The sequence below is a fragment of the Aedes aegypti genome, chromosome 3, assembly GCF_002204515.2.
Source record: "Aedes aegypti strain LVP_AGWG chromosome 3, AaegL5.0 Primary Assembly, whole genome shotgun sequence".
Classification (NCBI taxonomy): Eukaryota; Metazoa; Arthropoda; class Insecta; order Diptera; family Culicidae; genus Aedes; species Aedes aegypti.
In genome coordinates this window covers 326,958,134-326,976,797 of record NC_035109.1, presented here as the reverse complement: position 1 = coordinate 326,976,797, position 18,664 = coordinate 326,958,134, and the positions used below count along the sequence as shown (strand labels likewise).

The following is an 18,664-nucleotide window of genomic DNA, read 5'->3' as shown; positions in this document are numbered from 1 at the left end:
TACGCACCCCCCGCGCAAAAACAGAATCGGATGTACAGTGCAGTTCATGGATAGCGAACTTGTCAACATGTAACATATGACACTATATGACTTGCCACAAGCTATTATTAAGTATTAAAAAAAATATTTCTTTGTTATCACGTTCAAACTTATTTGATAAAGCTTGAAGAAATTTTTCTCATTTAAAATTGAACAATTATAAGAATTTGAAATATTTTCACATAAATCAATCTTATTGTTCAATTTACAAACAATGAGGCTCGACAGTTTTGATTATCTAAATATAATTACACTTTTCTGTGCTGTTAAAAAAAAAACAGTATTTATTTTCACAACCAAACATTCACCACAACTTATTCTTCACAAACGTTCCATAAACACAAATTAATCATATCCATGTGTATTCAACACAACTTCAAAATCTTAGCATGGGAAATTTGAAAATTTCACATATATTTACTGGACCTTTGGCCTCTCCTCAATAATTTACGTTATATGTGTATAATCATTTAGAGGAACGGGTCATAAAAGTCGAAAGTCTTAGAGAAACTTTAAAGTAGATGGTGTACCGTGTACCTTTTAATTCCGCTCCTAAATGCTTATCTTTGACAGATACGCGTATTTCGACTGCCACTTGCAGTCTTCTTCAGTGTCAGTTACTCGTATCCACTGAGTGACTGACACTGAAGAAGACTGCAAGTGGCAGTCGAAATACGCGTATCTGTCAAAGGTAAGCATTTAGGAGCGGAATTAAAAGGTACACGGTACTCCATCTACTTTAAAGTTTCTCTATTTGAGATTCTGCTCAGAGGATTCGAACATTCATTAAAGAGTCGAAAGTCTTGTTTAAAGCATTATTTTTAATATGCCATTTGATGGTGATGTCCACAACGTGTAAATTCTACTCAAAGTGCATGTGTCGGTTTTACCCCAACAGGGTGTCGATCTTACCCGCACTCTCAAGTGTTTCACCTAAAAATGATAGAATATCAATTTGATTTAAATCACTTTATAGCCTTAATATATCATCCAGCGATCGCAAGGATTGATAGATTTATAGCCAATATGTGATTCTACATCAATTTTAGGTTCGTTTAACAAGCGAAAGTCGGTTTTACCCCGAATTCCCCTAATAGAAAGTCGGTTTTCTGTTTTGGGGTAACTTTGACGATGGAGCATAAATCGAACAGAATGAAATGAATTACATAACATTTATAGGGCATTGCATACCTCTAGGCGTTTAACGTTATATGGAAATTTCTGATTAATTTACTAATTTACTGACTAAGATTACAAAAATGGTCCCAGTTTGTGAAAATGCTTTTCGCTAAGAGATTTGAGACCATTTTCAGGTTCTTTGTTAACTAGGCTGCCAAAGATTGAATTGAAATTTCTGAAGGATGAATTTCAAATAATTGGCACTTTAAAGGATTTTCTCGTCAAACTTCTGGAAGTTCTTGAAAAATTATAAGGTTTTTGATAAAAAAACGTGATAAGATAACGAATCCTAACTATTAGTTCCTTTGGATTTTTCCTGAAATTCCACGAATTTTACGGTCCTGAACTTTCTGTGGTGTATCGCCTTAAAGTCTGTTCAATTGCGATGTTTAAATTTGTATTATCGCCGACATTTTGATCCAACTATCGAACCCAAGACCCGGACCGAAACGACGGAGGCGATAGTTAATTTACAAAAAAAAAAAAAAAACAAAAACAGTTAATTATTTTTCTTAATATTTTAATAAATTGAGCATGAGCATGTTAGTTAGCATAGCAGTTTCTACTCTGTTATTGCAAGAACAGTTTTACTTATAACAGACGCTACGCAGGATCAGTATCATCCTTAATGTGTAAGTACTGGTGCTTTCATTATTATAACAAACGATAACGGCGCTATCTGCGTTATATCAATTTGGGGTTCGAAGGGAAATGTTGACGTTTTACTTGATTTATGGAATCCGAGAAGTCCTCTGCACTTCCACAAGAAAACACTGGGAGTTTTATGGGAAAAGTAGTTAACCTCGTCTTGGTAAAAGATATAAGTTCAATTTAAAATTAATGCATGAGCATAGCTAACCGACACTTTTATATTGACCAGCACAACGCGCACAGGACACTATTTAATCCGCTAGGATCAAACACTACCCTGTCAGAGTTTTTCTTAAGAACTTTAGAAGTTCTGTTAAAACTTTCGAATTTCACTAAAACAAGTAGTTATAAAAAGAATTCTTTGATAAAATTCTTGAGTAATTTCCGGAGAAATCAGGGAAAAAGCGTTAGAATTGTTTGAAAAGCTTTGAAAAAAAGTCATTGTATATCCTGGTACATTTTTTTGGAGATTCTCTTTGAAATTCCTTGAGGTTTTCTCAGAAGTAGAGCAAAACAACTTTTGTGATTCTCAGTTGCATTCCGTTAGAATTTTCAAAAAAAGAAAAACAAATTTCAGACATGGGGTTTTTGATGGGATCTTTGAAGGAGTCATTCATGAAAAAAAAAACCAAAGAGAGATTTCAAGAGAAAATTTCGAGAAATTACTAAAAATGTCTTGCAACAGAAATCCGAACGATGTAGAAAAGTGTACAAATATAATCCTGAAGCTGTCATCTTAGATGAATATTTATAGAAATTCCACAACCTTGCCAGTGTTCTTTGCTAGAATTTTAGGAACAATTCAGCATTTGTGTTATTAAAAAAACTCCTTATTTCTCAGAAAATTGAACTGTTGAAAATAGACTTTTGAATAGACAATTTGAAGGAATTGCGAGTTCGAAAAAAAACCTTTTGAGTGATTCACACAGATATTTTTGAAGGATTCTCAGAAAAATAATACTTAGTGAAATCAATTTAGAAATATTAATTAACTCATTACGCGTGGTAAAGATGGACAAATTATGGGTGAAATTATGAAAAAAATCTACGTGCTCGGCTGGGATTTAAAAATCCAGAACTCTTGTATGCTAGACGAGCGCTTTACCAACTAAGCTACCGAGCCACTTGGTGACCCAATAACTGATTTGATTACAAGTTTAGAATTCAAATCCCTACAGACCACGCGGACCCCTTTCATAACCCATATCCATCCATCTCATGTTAACTACACACACGGGAAGAGCGAGTGCGATTTATTTAGTGTTGAAACTGTTTGCCTATCGTACCTACATGAGATTAACATGAGATGGATGGATATGGGTTATGAAAGGGGTCCGTTTGGTCTGTAGGGATTTGAATTCTATACTTGTAACCAACTCAGTTTTTTGGTCACCAAGTGGCTCGGTAGCTTAGTTGGTAAAGCGCTCGTCTAGCATACAAGAGTCCTGAGTTCAAATCCCAGCCGAGTACGTGGATTTTTTTTTCATAATTTCACCCATAATTTGTCCATCTTTACCACGCGTAATGAGTTAATTAATTTAATAACCATGCGGATTGGATTACCGAACAGCTCAATATAAGCTTCAATTCAATTTAGAAAGCCGTAAGAAAAATGCGAGAAAATATTTAAACGTATTCCTTAGGAGATGCTTTGATGATTTCTTGGAGGAATTCCAGGATGAATTTATTTTAAGATAACTAATAGATCCGTTGGCAAGGTGGCAACAACCCTTTAAGTTTCATAATAGGTGATTTAAAGATTATTCGCAAGATCCGTTATAGAATGTTGATGGAACCTTCATGTGCTAAGAACTACGACAGAAGCCTGATTGTACGACAAACTCCATGAAGATTCTTAGAAGTTTATCATGACGCAAATATTTTACAAATATGTATGTTTGAGATAATCTAAGGGCAAGGTATTCAAAAACTAATTGAACCAATTCATTCTTAATAAAATGTAAAACTTCTTTTTACCGTCCTTAAAAACTCTTATATGAAATCAATATTATTCGTAAATTTAGGAACCGATATTGAAAATGGAAATGGTGGAAACTGGTACTTGTTGCAAACACGGTATACATAACGAGGTAGGCTATTCCCACGTGTAAACAACGATTTTCAATGAAAACATGTGTCGTCATTCCTATCGTCGAGCATGAGGCTATAAGAATAGAAAAAGAGAGCAGGCCTTGCTTTCTCTTGTACTCGTTAGAGTTTGCGATAGGAATGACATCACTACCAAATGTCATTTTTCGGAATATAATACCTTGTTTCTTTTTACCAATAAGATATCTGCTCAATTCCGATATTTTTCATACATAATATGGATTGGAAGTTTGCATTTGGCGTATTTGACAAATATTTTTATCACCCTTACAATAAAAACAGATTTTTATTAAATTTTCACCTTTTTCGGAGGTAGTTTAAAGGTGGCCTATAGACGATGTAAGTTTATATGGAAATTACTATGGAGCAGGGTTGGGAAAAAATCTGAAATTCACTCTACAGTAGCCAAGCAAAGCCAATCACAGTCAGCGAAGCCAGTGAAACTCACGCCCATCGCTGCTGTAGGCAAAATGTCTCGAAAATAGCAAAACATCCGTTGCTAAGGGCAACCCAGAATTACTGTAGAAAAATGTTCTATTTCCCGCATAGGCTACTTGATGAGATTCACGTTTTTAAACTACTGTACTGGGAGAGCCACGTGATTTTCGCGAAAATTCAAGCCTACTACTATTACCATTCCCACTATGGAGAAATTTCGAAATTTGTTGCAAACACGTTAGTACTGTAATGTTAGTACAAAATTATCTGTTCAAAGCGAAAGCTCTTTCTTCAAACCTTAACAACGGAAGTTGCTTAAGAGCAATTAATTGTACGACAGATGGGAAAAAGGATATTCAAGAATTCGTTGCTAGTATTTAGCTCCATTCAACTCCATAGCCGGGAATGGCCCTGCAAACTTTTGCAAAAATCCCAAACAAAATTAGCTCAAAAAATACTTGTTTCTTCAAAAACATCCTTTATTAAGGTTGTTTTCACGATGAGATGATAAGTTTTTACCAATTAAGTTTGGAAAATTTTTCAAAATTACTTCATAGTAATTACCATGTAACCCAACATTTTCTATGGGTCCAACCACTGAAAAAACTTAAAATTTCACAGAAAATAATAAAAAGTTATTTCATTACCTTATTTCAATTCAAATTTATGAGTTTTGGTTGTTATACCAATACCATAAGGACTGTTCATTTTATAAAGTGGACACCTTGTGCATGCTGTATCTTTCTTATTAATCAATGAAATTTCAATCAATTTTTTGCACATCGTTCGACTAGTATTGTATAATGTTGTGATAATAAAAATTCTCCAAAATTATAAAATTTCACACGAATATGGAACAACGATTAGATCGGTCGATTTTTTGAGGTTATCAAAATCAATGATTGTAAGAAATTGGCTGGAAAATTCGATAATTTATATTTTCTATTTTCAAAAAAGGCTTGTTCTTCGAAAGCATCATCAATCAGAAGCCTGATGGAAAAAATCAAGTTATTTTTGGAGCAACAATTTTACAGATATAATAAAATCAATTTTCCCGTATATTTTTAAAGAATTTTTTTTTAAATTTGATGGGAATTGTTATGAGTAGAATTTTTTGTGTAAAAGTACGTCCTGACGGAAGTCTTAATATAGTATTAATATGAAAAATAACTTACGCCTTCATAGAGTTACTTAGTAAGTCCCCACGTCACATTCAAAGCACAACAGAAACACAATTGTTTTATTCTTAGAAGACCTATCAAAGTACATTGACAATCATCAAAATTGGCAACACTGCCGTAATAAAATCGATTTTATTTTCCACATATTATTTTCATAATATGTTATTCTGAGATTACCAATTGAAAAATTCGGAGAAAACTGTTTACAATTTGCTGTAGATCGATAAATATGCGTACATGATTTTAAAAGTATGAGACTTTTTAGTAAAACTACCATAAACAGTAAAATTTATACTTAAGACTGTAGTTTAATCTCACGATTTTGCTTTCGTTTATACTAATATAGTTTCTTTAGTAATCCAAACTAGTTTTGAACACGCTTTTTACTTTTCTCTTTTGCTGGGAGTGAAAGGATGGTGTATCAGCAAATTTGGCCATAAATGGGTAAATCACTAAGGTTACCTAATGTCATAGAATGGTGGAATACAATTGATATTTTTAAAGCTTTACCTTTACTAGAATAGTAAAGGATACAAACATACAATTTGTTCATAAAAATAAGGATTTTTGTTTTGCGAAAAATAATGTTAAACTTTGACGGACAGCTTTTTCTAAGAGTTTTTGGAAAAACTATTTAGCTCTTCAACCAAAAGCATTTTCAAAGATTTTATATTTTCATAGCATTTTAGAATAATAGGTCAACTATACACAGAAAACTGATTACGATTTTATCATTAAATAAAAAGTGGGATTCGTGGCCGTGTGGTTAGTGTCACCAAGGCATTTAGCCGCATCGTGCTAAGGAGTGTGGGTTCGATTCCCGCTTCAGTCCGGAAAAACTTTTCGTCAGGAATGTATTTCGACTGTGCCACTGGGCGTTGCATGCTAGTCCGTTGTCTAGTGTGGTGCTTCCTTCAAAGGACATAATCGTCCACTGGAAGCATTAACGTGTCGGTGTCTTTAAAAAAAAAATCATAAACAAAGTGTCCACTTTATAAAATGAACAGTCCTTACGAACATCGATAAACTGAAGAAAATTGCAACCTTTGATCTATATTTGCATCGCATGCCGCGCCGTGACCATCGTGACCGCGCGATGGTTTTCGATAAGCAGCAAATTCAAGGACCACAGCAGCAACAGGTGTGAGAATAAAAAAAAATCTTTAAACTTTTACTTGCTTTCGTTTGGAGTTTCTTTTTTTAAATGAATCGTGAAGAAGCGTGGCTGGTTACCATGAGGGTGTACCTACCTACCTACTCAATAAAAATGCTAATTTGTTCCGGCGATGGCGATGAGTTTGTTTCATCATTACACACCTCAACAGACGGATCAAGTTTAGTTGAGGTGAAGATTTCGTGGACGGAATTATGATGCGCAGTTAGTATTCTGGTGGACGTCCCGGGTAAAAATAGGTTTTACGGGATGTTGAACGTAGGCATTAAATAAATTTGGTTCCAGTAGCATCTGAAAGCTTTTTATCTTGATTTTCTAAAAAAAAAAATGAAAACTACGAAAACTCCTATTTTTATATTTATTATCGCTTGTGCCACTGTTAACTTAGCTTAACGGCGTTGACAAAATAAATGCTTAAAATTACTTCAAGAATACTCACATACCATCCCGGATGCAAATAAAAGCCACGAACTAGGAAGATAATACCCAGCTCGAATCGATTACGTACGCAAGCAAAACAGCAATATTCACACAGCATCGCATTACGAAGGAATCCCGAAAATATGCGCAAAAATGAGGTCACCGCTGAACCTATAAGAGTCCTCGCACCCCGTGGAGCATTTCCAGTTCATAAGCGCAGCGTAAGGTATTTCTTAGGCACGATGCATCCAGCAACCACTCTGTGTTTCACTGTTGTAATTGTCTCACTTCCCGCGTGGTCAGGGTTCCAGGTTGATGCAGCCGGCTGGTTCACTCCACAGTACCCGCCTGTTGTGGAATTCGGACAGTACAATCCCAGCGACCAGATTTGTTTCCACAAAAAAGTATTGGATGGCACAAACTCGCCGCAAATAATCCACTTTCGAAATGTAATTTGCCTTTTCTAGATACCTAATTTGACATCTAAAGAACTTACTTTATTACCTGTTTTAGCCTGTCGCTGCCACGATCAACTACATAAAACTGCAATCCGATCAGAACAAATGGGCAGGATTCCGGGTGGAATTGACTGATGGAGCAATCGGGACAAGCTTTGTACAACTAGAAGTATATGCCACATACAGTTGGCTATTTTTTCGTACGGATGTATTCATCGATATGCATTGCACTCCAGTTTTGAGAGTAATACCTACCGGAAGCAGGAAACGAACGCAAACTCATGATGTGATTTCATTGGGATCCAGTACAAAACGAACCGTCTTTTGGGTGTGAATCTTGTTTTTTTTTTATGTTAAAAATAAAATATGCTAAAATTTTACTGAGGAAAACTTTTTTATGGACGATGAAATCCCTTTAGTGCAATTCAACGAAAGAGTTATCTGTAAACTTTGATTAGGAGCAGTGCCATAGCGTACGGATGACCACCAGGATCCTATGCCAAGGGCGCTAGCGTGATGCTTCTTGTAACAGTTTGAATAAAACATAGATATTTAAGTTTGATATTTCATTTAGATGTAATGGAAAATCGAAGCAATTTTCTATTTTCCCCAAATGTCTTAAAACATCTTAAAAATTATTTCAAGATTAGTATTTCGTACATTATTTTTAGAAATTGTTTTGATTGTTTATAAAAAATCATTGAATATTTTCCTGACTAGCTTAGCAACTTCTTAAAAGTTTAAATAGCTTTTTTTTTTTTTTTTTTTAAATCTTTATTTGAGTGTATTTTAACGCACGAGGGCTAGTTCTACACTAGTTTAAATAGCTGTTGAAATTGTTTTACACATAAATTTAGCTTGAAATATTCGACTTCTGATTCCTTATGAGAAGGAACATATTTTTTAATAAAATAATTTGGATGACTAGGAACGCTTTATCCTCAACGATTGTTTCAATAATTGCCCGGTAAAACTACATGTCTTTTAAGCTTAGACAAGAGTTGTTGTAGAGAACGATCCAATCTAATCTTCAGAGAGATTTGCACATTGTAAGAATAAGAAGAAGATTCTAACAGAAAACAATAGGCATAGGGTAACCAATATATTTTGGACCTCTATATATTTTGGACCCCTGGGCCATTTTGCTGGAAATTTCCCAGTTTAAGTCGAAAGACCATCATAATTCGCATGCCATTTGGAAAGATTGGACTATTTCGCACTTGCATCAACCGTTTGTACATAGAAAATGTGTTTATTTTATCTGAAATAATTTTAATTTAATCGGTTCATTCATGCAACCGTTACAAAACGTTACACACAGAAATTGAAGCCGTCAGAAATTTTTCAAGTGTAAACAAAAACTTTTTTCAAGTTTCTGAACTAAAAGCGTAGAGTTCCTTCGGGTTTCCATTGTCAATCGATTGATTAGACTATGGGCAAGCATATTATACAACCAGTGCAGTGAGCTTTGTCGCCAAATGATAAAAAATGCCGGGGGTCCAAAATATATACTTTGAGGGTCCAAAATGTATTGGTGTGTCCAAAATAATGAAAAACACTGCTTCACTATTCAATAATTTTCGATGTTTTTTGGATCCTACATGAGTGTTTGGGCATTTGTAACTCGTAGAGGAAGTTTTTCTCTACATTTAAGCATGTTATTTGACTTGGTTACGCTGTGCAATTAATTAATTGGGACAAAAAACTAAAATCACATCCTTAGGGGGTCCAAAATACGACCGTTACCCTAAGTCTAGCGAAAACTTGGGCCGGATAATATCAAAGGCTGAAGTATAATGCCAATGAATTAGATGATATCCTGCCGAAATTTTAATTCAAATTCTTACATATTCCTAGATACGATTCTGATAAAATCCTAGATAAATTTCTTATAGAATTCATAGTAGAAATCTTTGAAAATCTTGGATTATTCGAAGTCTTGGGCGGAATTTTCAAAAGAATTTAAACCCGGTTTTTATAGAATCCTGGTAATGATTCTTTCAAATTCATGATTTCAGTCTACATAAATAAATTTATCACAGTTAAGTGAAAATACAAAGGAAAAGCAGTGAAATTTGTTTCCCTAATATTGTTCATGTTTAATTCTGACCTACTTTTGTTTGATTTTACAAAAATGTAGAAAATAGTAAAATCAGACTACAAAATTCTCGTCTGCTCCATACTAATGTTTCTCATTTGACTCGAAATTTGGAAAATTTGAGCAGGCCAGATTTAATCTCATCTCTTTTATTTGGCGTAAGGAAAGAATTCTGATATGTCGGCATTCGACATATTCAGTTATGGAGTTAGAATTTTTCAAATAAATTGCATGTTATTGCATTTTCAAAATATATTCTTGAGTCAAAATGATCGATTTTTTTAATGGAAAACTCTTGTTCTGCCACATCAAAAACATATGCAAAATTTAATTGAAATCGAAGATTATTGAGCACGATTCTTATTTTTTTTTCGACGAATTCTGGATGGAATCCGTCACTTCTGGACTGGACAGTAATAGTCCATTTTACGAGACGTTTTTGAACAGATGATTGCTTATTTTATGAAAGAAATTTTGACAGGAGGCTGTGTCGTAACGTGTGAAAGTAACAGCAACATCATCAGTGTTGCCTTTTCGTAAAATGGACTATGGACGACTTCTTGTGCTCCGACTGACATTTTTTTTCTCGAGAACTTTTACCTTCCAGAGTAGTTTTTGTTTGAGATATTTCTTGAGTAAATAATACAGATGTCATGACCATGGACCACCTTTTTAACGGCCGATTTAAATATACTGTAGGTGACCAATCCACCACTCGCAGCGCTCGCATAATTTTTGTTTGCGTTTGACGTTTACATACTACCGCCAAAAAACACAACGATTTTAGCATTGGGTGTTAATGTTCTCCCGACTATGACTTTAATCACGATTTGTTCCAAGTGTTATCGTAGCTCTGCAGGAAGTGTGCTGGACAGGATCAATATTGCGAATGTTTAGAGGTAATCATACCATCTACCAAAGCTGCCGCCTCCAAGCACATGGTCAATCGTAGCACCTATTTCCAGCACAGCCTCCCGTATCGGTACACTTGGAGATCACCTCTACAGACAGAATCGCAAATCGACCATGTTTCAATCGATGGACGGCACTTTTCCAGCATAACCGACGTCAGAACCTATCGTGGTGCTTACATTGACTTCGACCGTTACCCCAAAACTATCCGTTATCACCGATGTACGGTACCGACGCCCAGCTCGGTACAATCTAGCGCGACTGAAACAATCGGATGTCGCCAATGCGTACGCACAGAATCTTTAGACAGCGTTGCCGGATGAGGGCGAGCTCGATAAGGCCCCTCTTGATGACTGCTGGAGGACAGTCTAAGCAGTTATTAACGATGCAGCGTGGGCATTGCAGCATGGTACGAGGCGAAACGTGGAACGATACAGACTGAAGCGGAAACAGCCAACTCGCCTATTCTGGGACAAAAAGCGCCACCTGGAAGACATGGAATTCCAAGAGATTGTGTTACTGTTCCGTTGTCAAGAAACGCGGAAGTTCTAACAGAAGCTCAACACATCCCGCAAAGGCTTTTTGCCGCGAGCTGAATTGTGCTATGATAAGGATCTTGACTGACGAACGTGAGGTGATCGAAAGGTGGAAGCAGTATTGCTATCTTCAAGATGGGCCCGGACAGGTTGGCTGATTTTCTGCATCTGCTGATAGTCAGAATCTGGGAAATGGAACAGCTACCGAAAGAGTGTAAGCAATGCGTTATATGCCCTATCTACAAAAGGGCGACAAACTGGAGTGTGAAAATTATCGTGCAATCACTGTCCTAAACGCCGCCTACAAAGCGCTATCCCAGATTCTCTTCCGTCGTCTATCACCTATGGCAAACGAGTTCGTGGGAAGTTACCAAGCAGGTTTCATCGACGGCCGCTCGAAAACGGAACAGATCTTTTCATTGATTTCAAATCGGAATACGACAGCATACGAAGGCGCATCATCAGTGGAAGTCGTGCCTACTATGGGCTCCAGAAGAATCTGCGGCCAAGAAAGATTGCACGATGCACAAAACGCTCATTAGACCGGTAGTCCTCTACGTGGACTATGCTCGAGGAGGACCTGCATGCTCTTTGGGTTTTCAAACGCCGAGTGCTGAGGATGATCTTCGTCGGCGTGCAGGAGAACGGTGTGTGGCGGCGAAGAATGAACCACGAGCTCGCTCAACTCTACGGTGAACCCAGTATCCTGAAGGTGGTTAAAGCTGGAACGATACGCTGGGCAGGGTATGTTTCAAAAATGCCGGACAACAAAGATGGGTTTCGCCACGAATCTGGTCGGAACAAGACGCACAGTGAGCTAGGTGGATTGACCAGATGCACTAGGACCTGGAGAGCGTGGGTCGCAGTCGAGGATGGAGAGAAGCGTTCATGAAACGAGTGAATTGGCGCAATATTGTTGGCGAGGTTTTATAAACAAATTGATGTAAAACCAAATAAATAAATAATGTTTGTTCCAAGTGTTACGTCTGTATATCAGTCGAAATACATACAAAATACTGTGGATAAATTGAAAACTTAAAAAAAATCTCAATTTATGAACTTCTAGGAGGCAAAAGTTTTCGTGGATTACTTGAAAGTCCTTCATGGAATCCTTCAGGCTTGATAATACTCCACTACATCATCAGAGTTCGGCGACATACTTCAGAGCAAGAGCTGCTTTTGCCTCTTTGCGAGGGAGCGAAAAAAAAGGCTAAGCAGAGTTGCAACGAGGAAGATGCAGCACGAAATACACCAGAGATCAATCTGAGATTCCATCAAAATAGATTGCCATCACAACTCCCCGGGGACTGTTGTGTTCGGGAGGGACGCTCAAGAGTTCTTTTGAAGCGTGAGTAAAGGTGAGCATCGCAAGAGAGAGAGAGAGAGAGAGAGAGAGAGAGAGAGAGAGAGAGAGAGAGAGAGAGAGAGAGAGAGAGAGAGAGAGAGAGAGAGAGAGAGAGAGAGAGAGAGAGAGAGAGAGAGAGAGAGAGAGAGAGAGAGAGAGAGAGAGAGAGAGAGAGAGAGAGAGAGAGAGAGAGAGAGAGAGAGAGAGAGAGAGAGAGAGAGAGAGAGAGAGAGAGAGAGAGAGAGAGAGAGAGAGAGAGAGAGAGAGAGAGAGAGAGAGAGAGAGAGAGAGAGAGAGAGAGAGAGAGAGAGAGAGAGAGAGAGAGAGAGAGAGAGAGAGAGAGAGAGAGAGAGAGAGAGAGAGAGAGAGAGAGAGAGAGAGAGAGAGAGAGAGAGAGAGAGAGAGAGAGAGAGAGAGAGAGAGAGAGAGAGTACCAGAAAAAATCTTCGCATATTTTTTTGCACTCTCACTCGAATCGCATGAGGATCTGTGTTTAAAATTCTGAGTTCAATTCAAATCACCTCCTCTTTGCATCGCAGAGGAGTTTCTATCAAGTCGGATTTCATGAGAGACCTTGCAGAATAGAGGAGATTATCACAAGCTAAATGGAAGTGTTTTTTTTTTATTTTGCCACACGGGAAAAAAATCTGTAGTAAAAATAACTATTTTAGCTGACTACGCCCTTTCTTAAAACTACCGTTTTGATTCATATTACGGACAGCTTCAAATTCCGGACACTCTCGTTTGTATGGGAAACATTTCACACGAAATGTTTCAATTTTCGCCGTCCAAAAGTTCTCATTTTCGAGGCTCGTTTTATTAGGTTTTTTCCATAAATATCATTGCAAATTTATAATGCCCAACAACCTTGAACGTTTCTTAAGTGGTTGAACGATTTCAATTGATGATTTGACTGTTCCATTAATGATTATCATGAGCTGTCCGTAATTCGAATCAAAGCGTCCGGAATATGAGGCAAAAGTGAGGGAGCGTCCGGAATAAGAATCATGAAAAGGCCACACGTTTTAATTTATTTAAAATCATTCAAGTTACGGACGCGTATTCTTTACCCACCATCCGAAAGTTAAGGGCTTCCGACGCTCGATAACGCTAAAAAATCATACAGAATGATTTATTTTGTATGGTCCAAGCTGGGTTATACTTCACTGAGGCCTTAAGTGTCCGTAATATGAGTCAAAACGGTACCATGAAAATTCAGACCAATTTACTATGTTTACGGTACACCCCACCGCATTACTGGTACATTTGACAGAAATAATGTACAACAATCTGATTTCAACTACAGACTTGGTAAAATCAAGCGCATTTCTGGTCTGCTGAAAATTACCGGTGCAAGCGCTTAAGTTAACCCTCTAAAATGGCAGTTTTTACCGCACAATTTTTTTGCGTGCACATAACACAGCGTAACAAAAATGACATTTTTGCGTGTCTCAAGGATCAAATTATGTGTCTCTAATAGATTTGGGGTTGTTGAATCTTATGTCATTCTCAGAAATGTTCCAGCACGTCATAATTTTTAGCTACAGGTCGTCAAAGTTGTAAGAAACACTGGTTTTATTGATGTTTACATTAAATTTAAAGTACAATTTATCAAACTTTTTTGTAATCTAATCCACCAAGCATGCACGATAGAACTTGAACTTTCATTACAGATATAGGGTAACGGTCGTATTTTGGACCCCCTAAAGAAGTCATTTTAGTTTTTTGTCCCAATTGATTAATTGCACAGCGTAACCAATTCAAAGAACATGCCAAAATGGAGAGAAAAAAATTTCCTCTACGAGATAAAAATGCCCATTCGGTCATGTAGGATCCAAAAAACGTCGAAAATAATTGACTTGGGAAGCCTTCTTTTTCATTATTTTGGACACACCAATACATTTTGGACCCTCAAAGTATATATTCTGGACCCCCGGTATTTTCTATCGTTTGGCGACAAAGTCCACAACACTGGATGTATAATATGCTTGCCCATAGTCTAATCAATGGATTGACAATGGAAAATCGAAGAAATTTTACGCTTTTAGTTCAGAAATTTGAAAAAAGTTTTTGTTTACATTTGGAAAATTTCTGACGGCTTCAATTTCTGTGTGTAACGTGTTGTAACGGTTGCATGGATGAACCGATTAAATTAAATTAATTTCATACTAAATAAACACATTTTCTATGTACAAACGGTCGATGCTAGTGCGGATTAGTCCTATCTTTCCAAATGGCATGCGAATTGAGTTGCTCTTTCGATTTAAACTGGGAAATTTGCAGGAAAATGGCTAAGGGGGTCCAAAATATATAGGGGTCCAAAATATATTGGTTACCCTAATTTCATTGAAATTGCGCGATTATATTTCGATTAAACCGATTTTTTCAACGTGCTTGCAGTCTCCATACAACATTCTTCGTTTCTTCTACATGACAAAATACAACAATTCTCTAAACCATCAAAACATAACTTTTCCGCATGGAATGTATCATAAACTTCGATGATATGTATAGTTACATACATAAACTTTAAATTCTGTGGCAAATTAAGCAAATAAATTGAAATACAAGCTGGCAAACTTGCATGCAAGTTGGCTGAAATAGTCGTTTTTGCATTTTCAACAGCCAATATCTCAAAAACTAGACGTGCTATGATATTTCTGAATGGCAATGGCATTGGATTCAGCAACCCTTAATTAAGTGAATATCGGTATTTTGGTGCTGGAAACAAAAATGTGTTCCGCAGAGTAATCATCGTAGAAGATTTTTTCAAAATAATTCTTGGATTTTTTTTTGCATAAATTGCTCAAAATACTCTGGATGGACTCTTTTTCAAGACTTTCTGGAACAATTCCTAAAGTAGATATCTAGAAGCATTACTGATTGAGATCACTGGACTCCCCGTTCAAATGCATAGAAAAATCACACGGATAGATCTCAAACTATTTTTTAAGAATGTATACCGGGGGAAATAATTTTTGAAAATAATAGGAGAATCTTTGGAAATTTGCCCTAGCAGATTTCTGTATAACATATTTCAATATTACTAGTTTGCTGACAATATTTGCAAAGTTTTCGCAGGATCTGTGGGGGAATTAATAACGATAGGTTTCGTTGAACGAGAACTTTGTCAGAGACCAAATTTTTTTTGAAAATCAAGAATTTAAAAAAAAAGTTACAAAACGGTTAGTGACGAAATTACATTATGAAATAGAAAGCTAAAACAAAACTTTGAAATAATTTTTCGTAAGGCTAATCGTCTTAGCACTGTGATTGATTTTGTTTTCCTAATCAGTAAGAGCTGACCATGCCCACGTAGGCAACAGCTACTGTTCAAAAGAAAATGTGATTCTTTGATGACATTCAAGAAAGAAAGGTTAATTTTGAACACTCGCAGCGAATACTTGTTACTCTCTGTGCCATGTTGCTGAAGAAATTGCTTTGTTTTATATAGAAAAACTAATGCTTGTTTTCATATTTTCAAGTTTTGAGCAGATTGAGATATAAGATCAAGATGTGATTTTGATATTCCTGTCTGGGTTATGTCATTTCTCTATTTTCCATACGGAAACAAAATTCTGCAATATCATAACACTCCTAATTCTGCGAATGCCACTTTATTAATGCCCCGTTATCATTGATCTCCGCCCGTCTCGCCACTTTTCAACACTACATCTTGTTTCATCATTTGGAAATTTCCCAGAATACGGTTAATCGATTTCACATGCCATGCGATCGCACGCTAATGTACTGATCTTGTTCAATAGGTCACTCTCCTTAATCTTGGAAACGCGCGTTGCAGTTCAAAATAATCTAATCGTTGAATCGGATTACTCGTCACGTTCAACATTCTGAGCGAGGGGAATGTCCATTTCTTCAGTTCGATTCCAATCAGCTGATTGTCTGCCAGATCCAAACGTTCCAAGTAGTACAGGACCAAGTTTATGTCTCCAGGGCGTACTTCTAACAGTCGGTTGTGGGCAAAATCAATGATTCTTATGTACGGCATGAACGAGAATAGCTCAAAATTCACCATGTGCACTAAGTTTTCACTCATGTCTAGTTCTTCTAATTGATTTAGGTATTTAAAACTGGCCACACTCGTCACTAGATTGTTCTTCATCTTCAGTTTTCGAAGACTGTAGCTCTTGTCCGGATCGATGTAGACCCGAGAAATCCAATTGTTGGACACGTCCAGCTCCAGAACGGTGTCGGGCATGTCCAAACCTTGCATTCGAATAGCGTTCATCTGTAGATATCGAACGCGACTCATCCTTCGAAACAGACCGGCGGAGAAAATGCTCACTACACTATCGGTGTCGGCAAAGTCATAGTGTTGTCCAATCCGGATCTTTTCGAATTGGTCATCCGGAAATCGAAGTCCTCGGAGGTCCGTACGAGAAGTGATGTAGATTTTCTGCAGCGTACACCAGTCGTCCTCGATCACCTGACAAATGTATCGCTGGTAGCGAGCACTGGTTAAGGCCAAGCTCAGAACCAACAGGACTAGCGTTGAACTGTAAAACATGGGATAAGCTTACAAAAAATGAAGTCCTGCTACGAAAGTTCAAAACTTACAATTTGATCACCTCCATCGCTCGAGCTAGGCACGTCTAGACCGGTCGGGAGTCTCACGTCGTCTTCGTCGACGGCGCAGCCGATCAAGTGACTGCACTCCGTAACGATTCGTCATAATTCGAAATATTTTGTTATGTAAACTATTCCAGGCACGCAACTAGCGATACTCCAGATCATCTGTGATCAATTATGATCTAGAGTCGACTGGGAAGAAAGAGTCAGAACGATATGAGATGGATTTCAAATGGGGGCTCATTGATGGGGTGCATTCCAAGACGAAGCCTGATGCGATCGAGAGTCGTGGAGGGCCCCTCGTTGCCGTAATTAGCAATGCCACAAAATTGCACACAATTGTGCATAACATCCCCATTAGCGCTCACTTAAGCAGGCTTAACGTACTAATGGTCGAATCATTTACAGCTGGGAATGTGAATGACAAAACTAGGGAGCTTGGTGATCTAGTATCTGATCATTGCAACGTAGGCCACACGCAGTCAGTCTGCCAAATTAAATCATGCGGGAATGAACTTGCGATGGTGGCGGTAAGAATATTAATGCGGAACAGGCACTGAACCGTAGAGTAGAATGATCCTCGGAGGTTTGAGAGGGTGTTTGAATTCGTTTCACATTCTCACCTGATGGCTTCATCAAGATGCGCTGAGAAGGGCAGAACAGATGTTATTGATTATCGTGTATCACATTGTCTCATGAGTTATTAATAGGTGCATTGTCATGTAGGATCTGATTAAATCATGACGATTGCATGTGAAGTTCATATTTGATAGATCATCATAAGAAATATGGATTGATGTATAACACGAAAGGCATATAGTGATAGTTTACAAAGTGTCACTTTCTGTAGAATTGGTTGATCGTAAGTGGAAATAATACTCAAGATTAGCTAATTGGTCATAATTTGGAGACCAGTAGATCAAAAAATTTGAAATAAATTTTGAAGTAAATGCGATTAGTTGGTCTTTCACCCCTTTTGGATGAGACACCTTACCCGTCCCCCTTTTCTAGGTAACGGAAAAGGCGTGTACATGAGGGATCCGAAATTGGCTTTAAACGGATATCTCAACATCCAAATGATCTAGAAGCTTGGTGTCTTCGGCAAGTTATTTAGCACAACAAGGGCTATCTGGCGATGAAAATTCTGATTGATAATACCTACATCTGTATCTTCTTATCAGCTAGTCTTTATCTCAAGATTCTTATCAGCTAGAAAGTTGGTGTCTTCGACAAAGGCGTTTATCAAATCTAGGGCTACCTAGTGGTGAAGAGTCTGAATAAGAATTTATCCGCTAGGTAAGGCTAATAACAAATTTTCTTCAATTATCTGTATCTTAATGCCCTTATCAGCTGGAAGGTCGGCAAATATGTTCAGTAAACCGAGGGCTATTTAGCGATGAAGAGTCTGATGGAAATTCGCTAGGTGGCGATAGGAAAAAGACATCTTCAAGCTTCTCTAACTGAAGATCATGATCAGCTTGATGGTTGGTGTCTTCGGCAAAGAAATTCAGTAGATTGAGGGCTATCTGGAGCT

The 18,664-nt window shown here is 37.3% G+C and overlaps 1 protein-coding gene and 1 long non-coding RNA gene across 2 annotated transcripts; one reads left to right on the top strand and one right to left on the bottom strand.

Annotated features, from left to right (window-relative positions):
• The first annotated feature begins 6,595 nt into the window (after positions 1-6,595).
• Positions 6,596-7,990, top strand: LOC110678720. The gene is made up of 3 exons (XR_002501882.1): positions 6,596-7,417; positions 7,495-7,640; positions 7,705-7,990. It is a non-coding gene; the product is annotated as an uncharacterized LOC110678720 (long non-coding RNA).
• Positions 7,991-16,119: 8,129 nt separating this feature from the next.
• LOC5571025 (dynein assembly factor 1, axonemal homolog) lies at positions 16,120-17,230 on the bottom strand. The gene is made up of 2 exons (XM_001659409.2): positions 17,119-17,230; positions 16,120-17,057 (listed from the first exon to the last, which is right to left on the bottom strand). Exons 1-2 carry the CDS (start codon positions 17,133-17,135, stop codon positions 16,301-16,303), a joined length of 774 nt encoding a protein of 257 aa, XP_001659459.2. The 5' UTR covers positions 17,136-17,230; the 3' UTR covers positions 16,120-16,300.
• Positions 17,231-18,664: the final 1,434 nt, after the last annotated feature.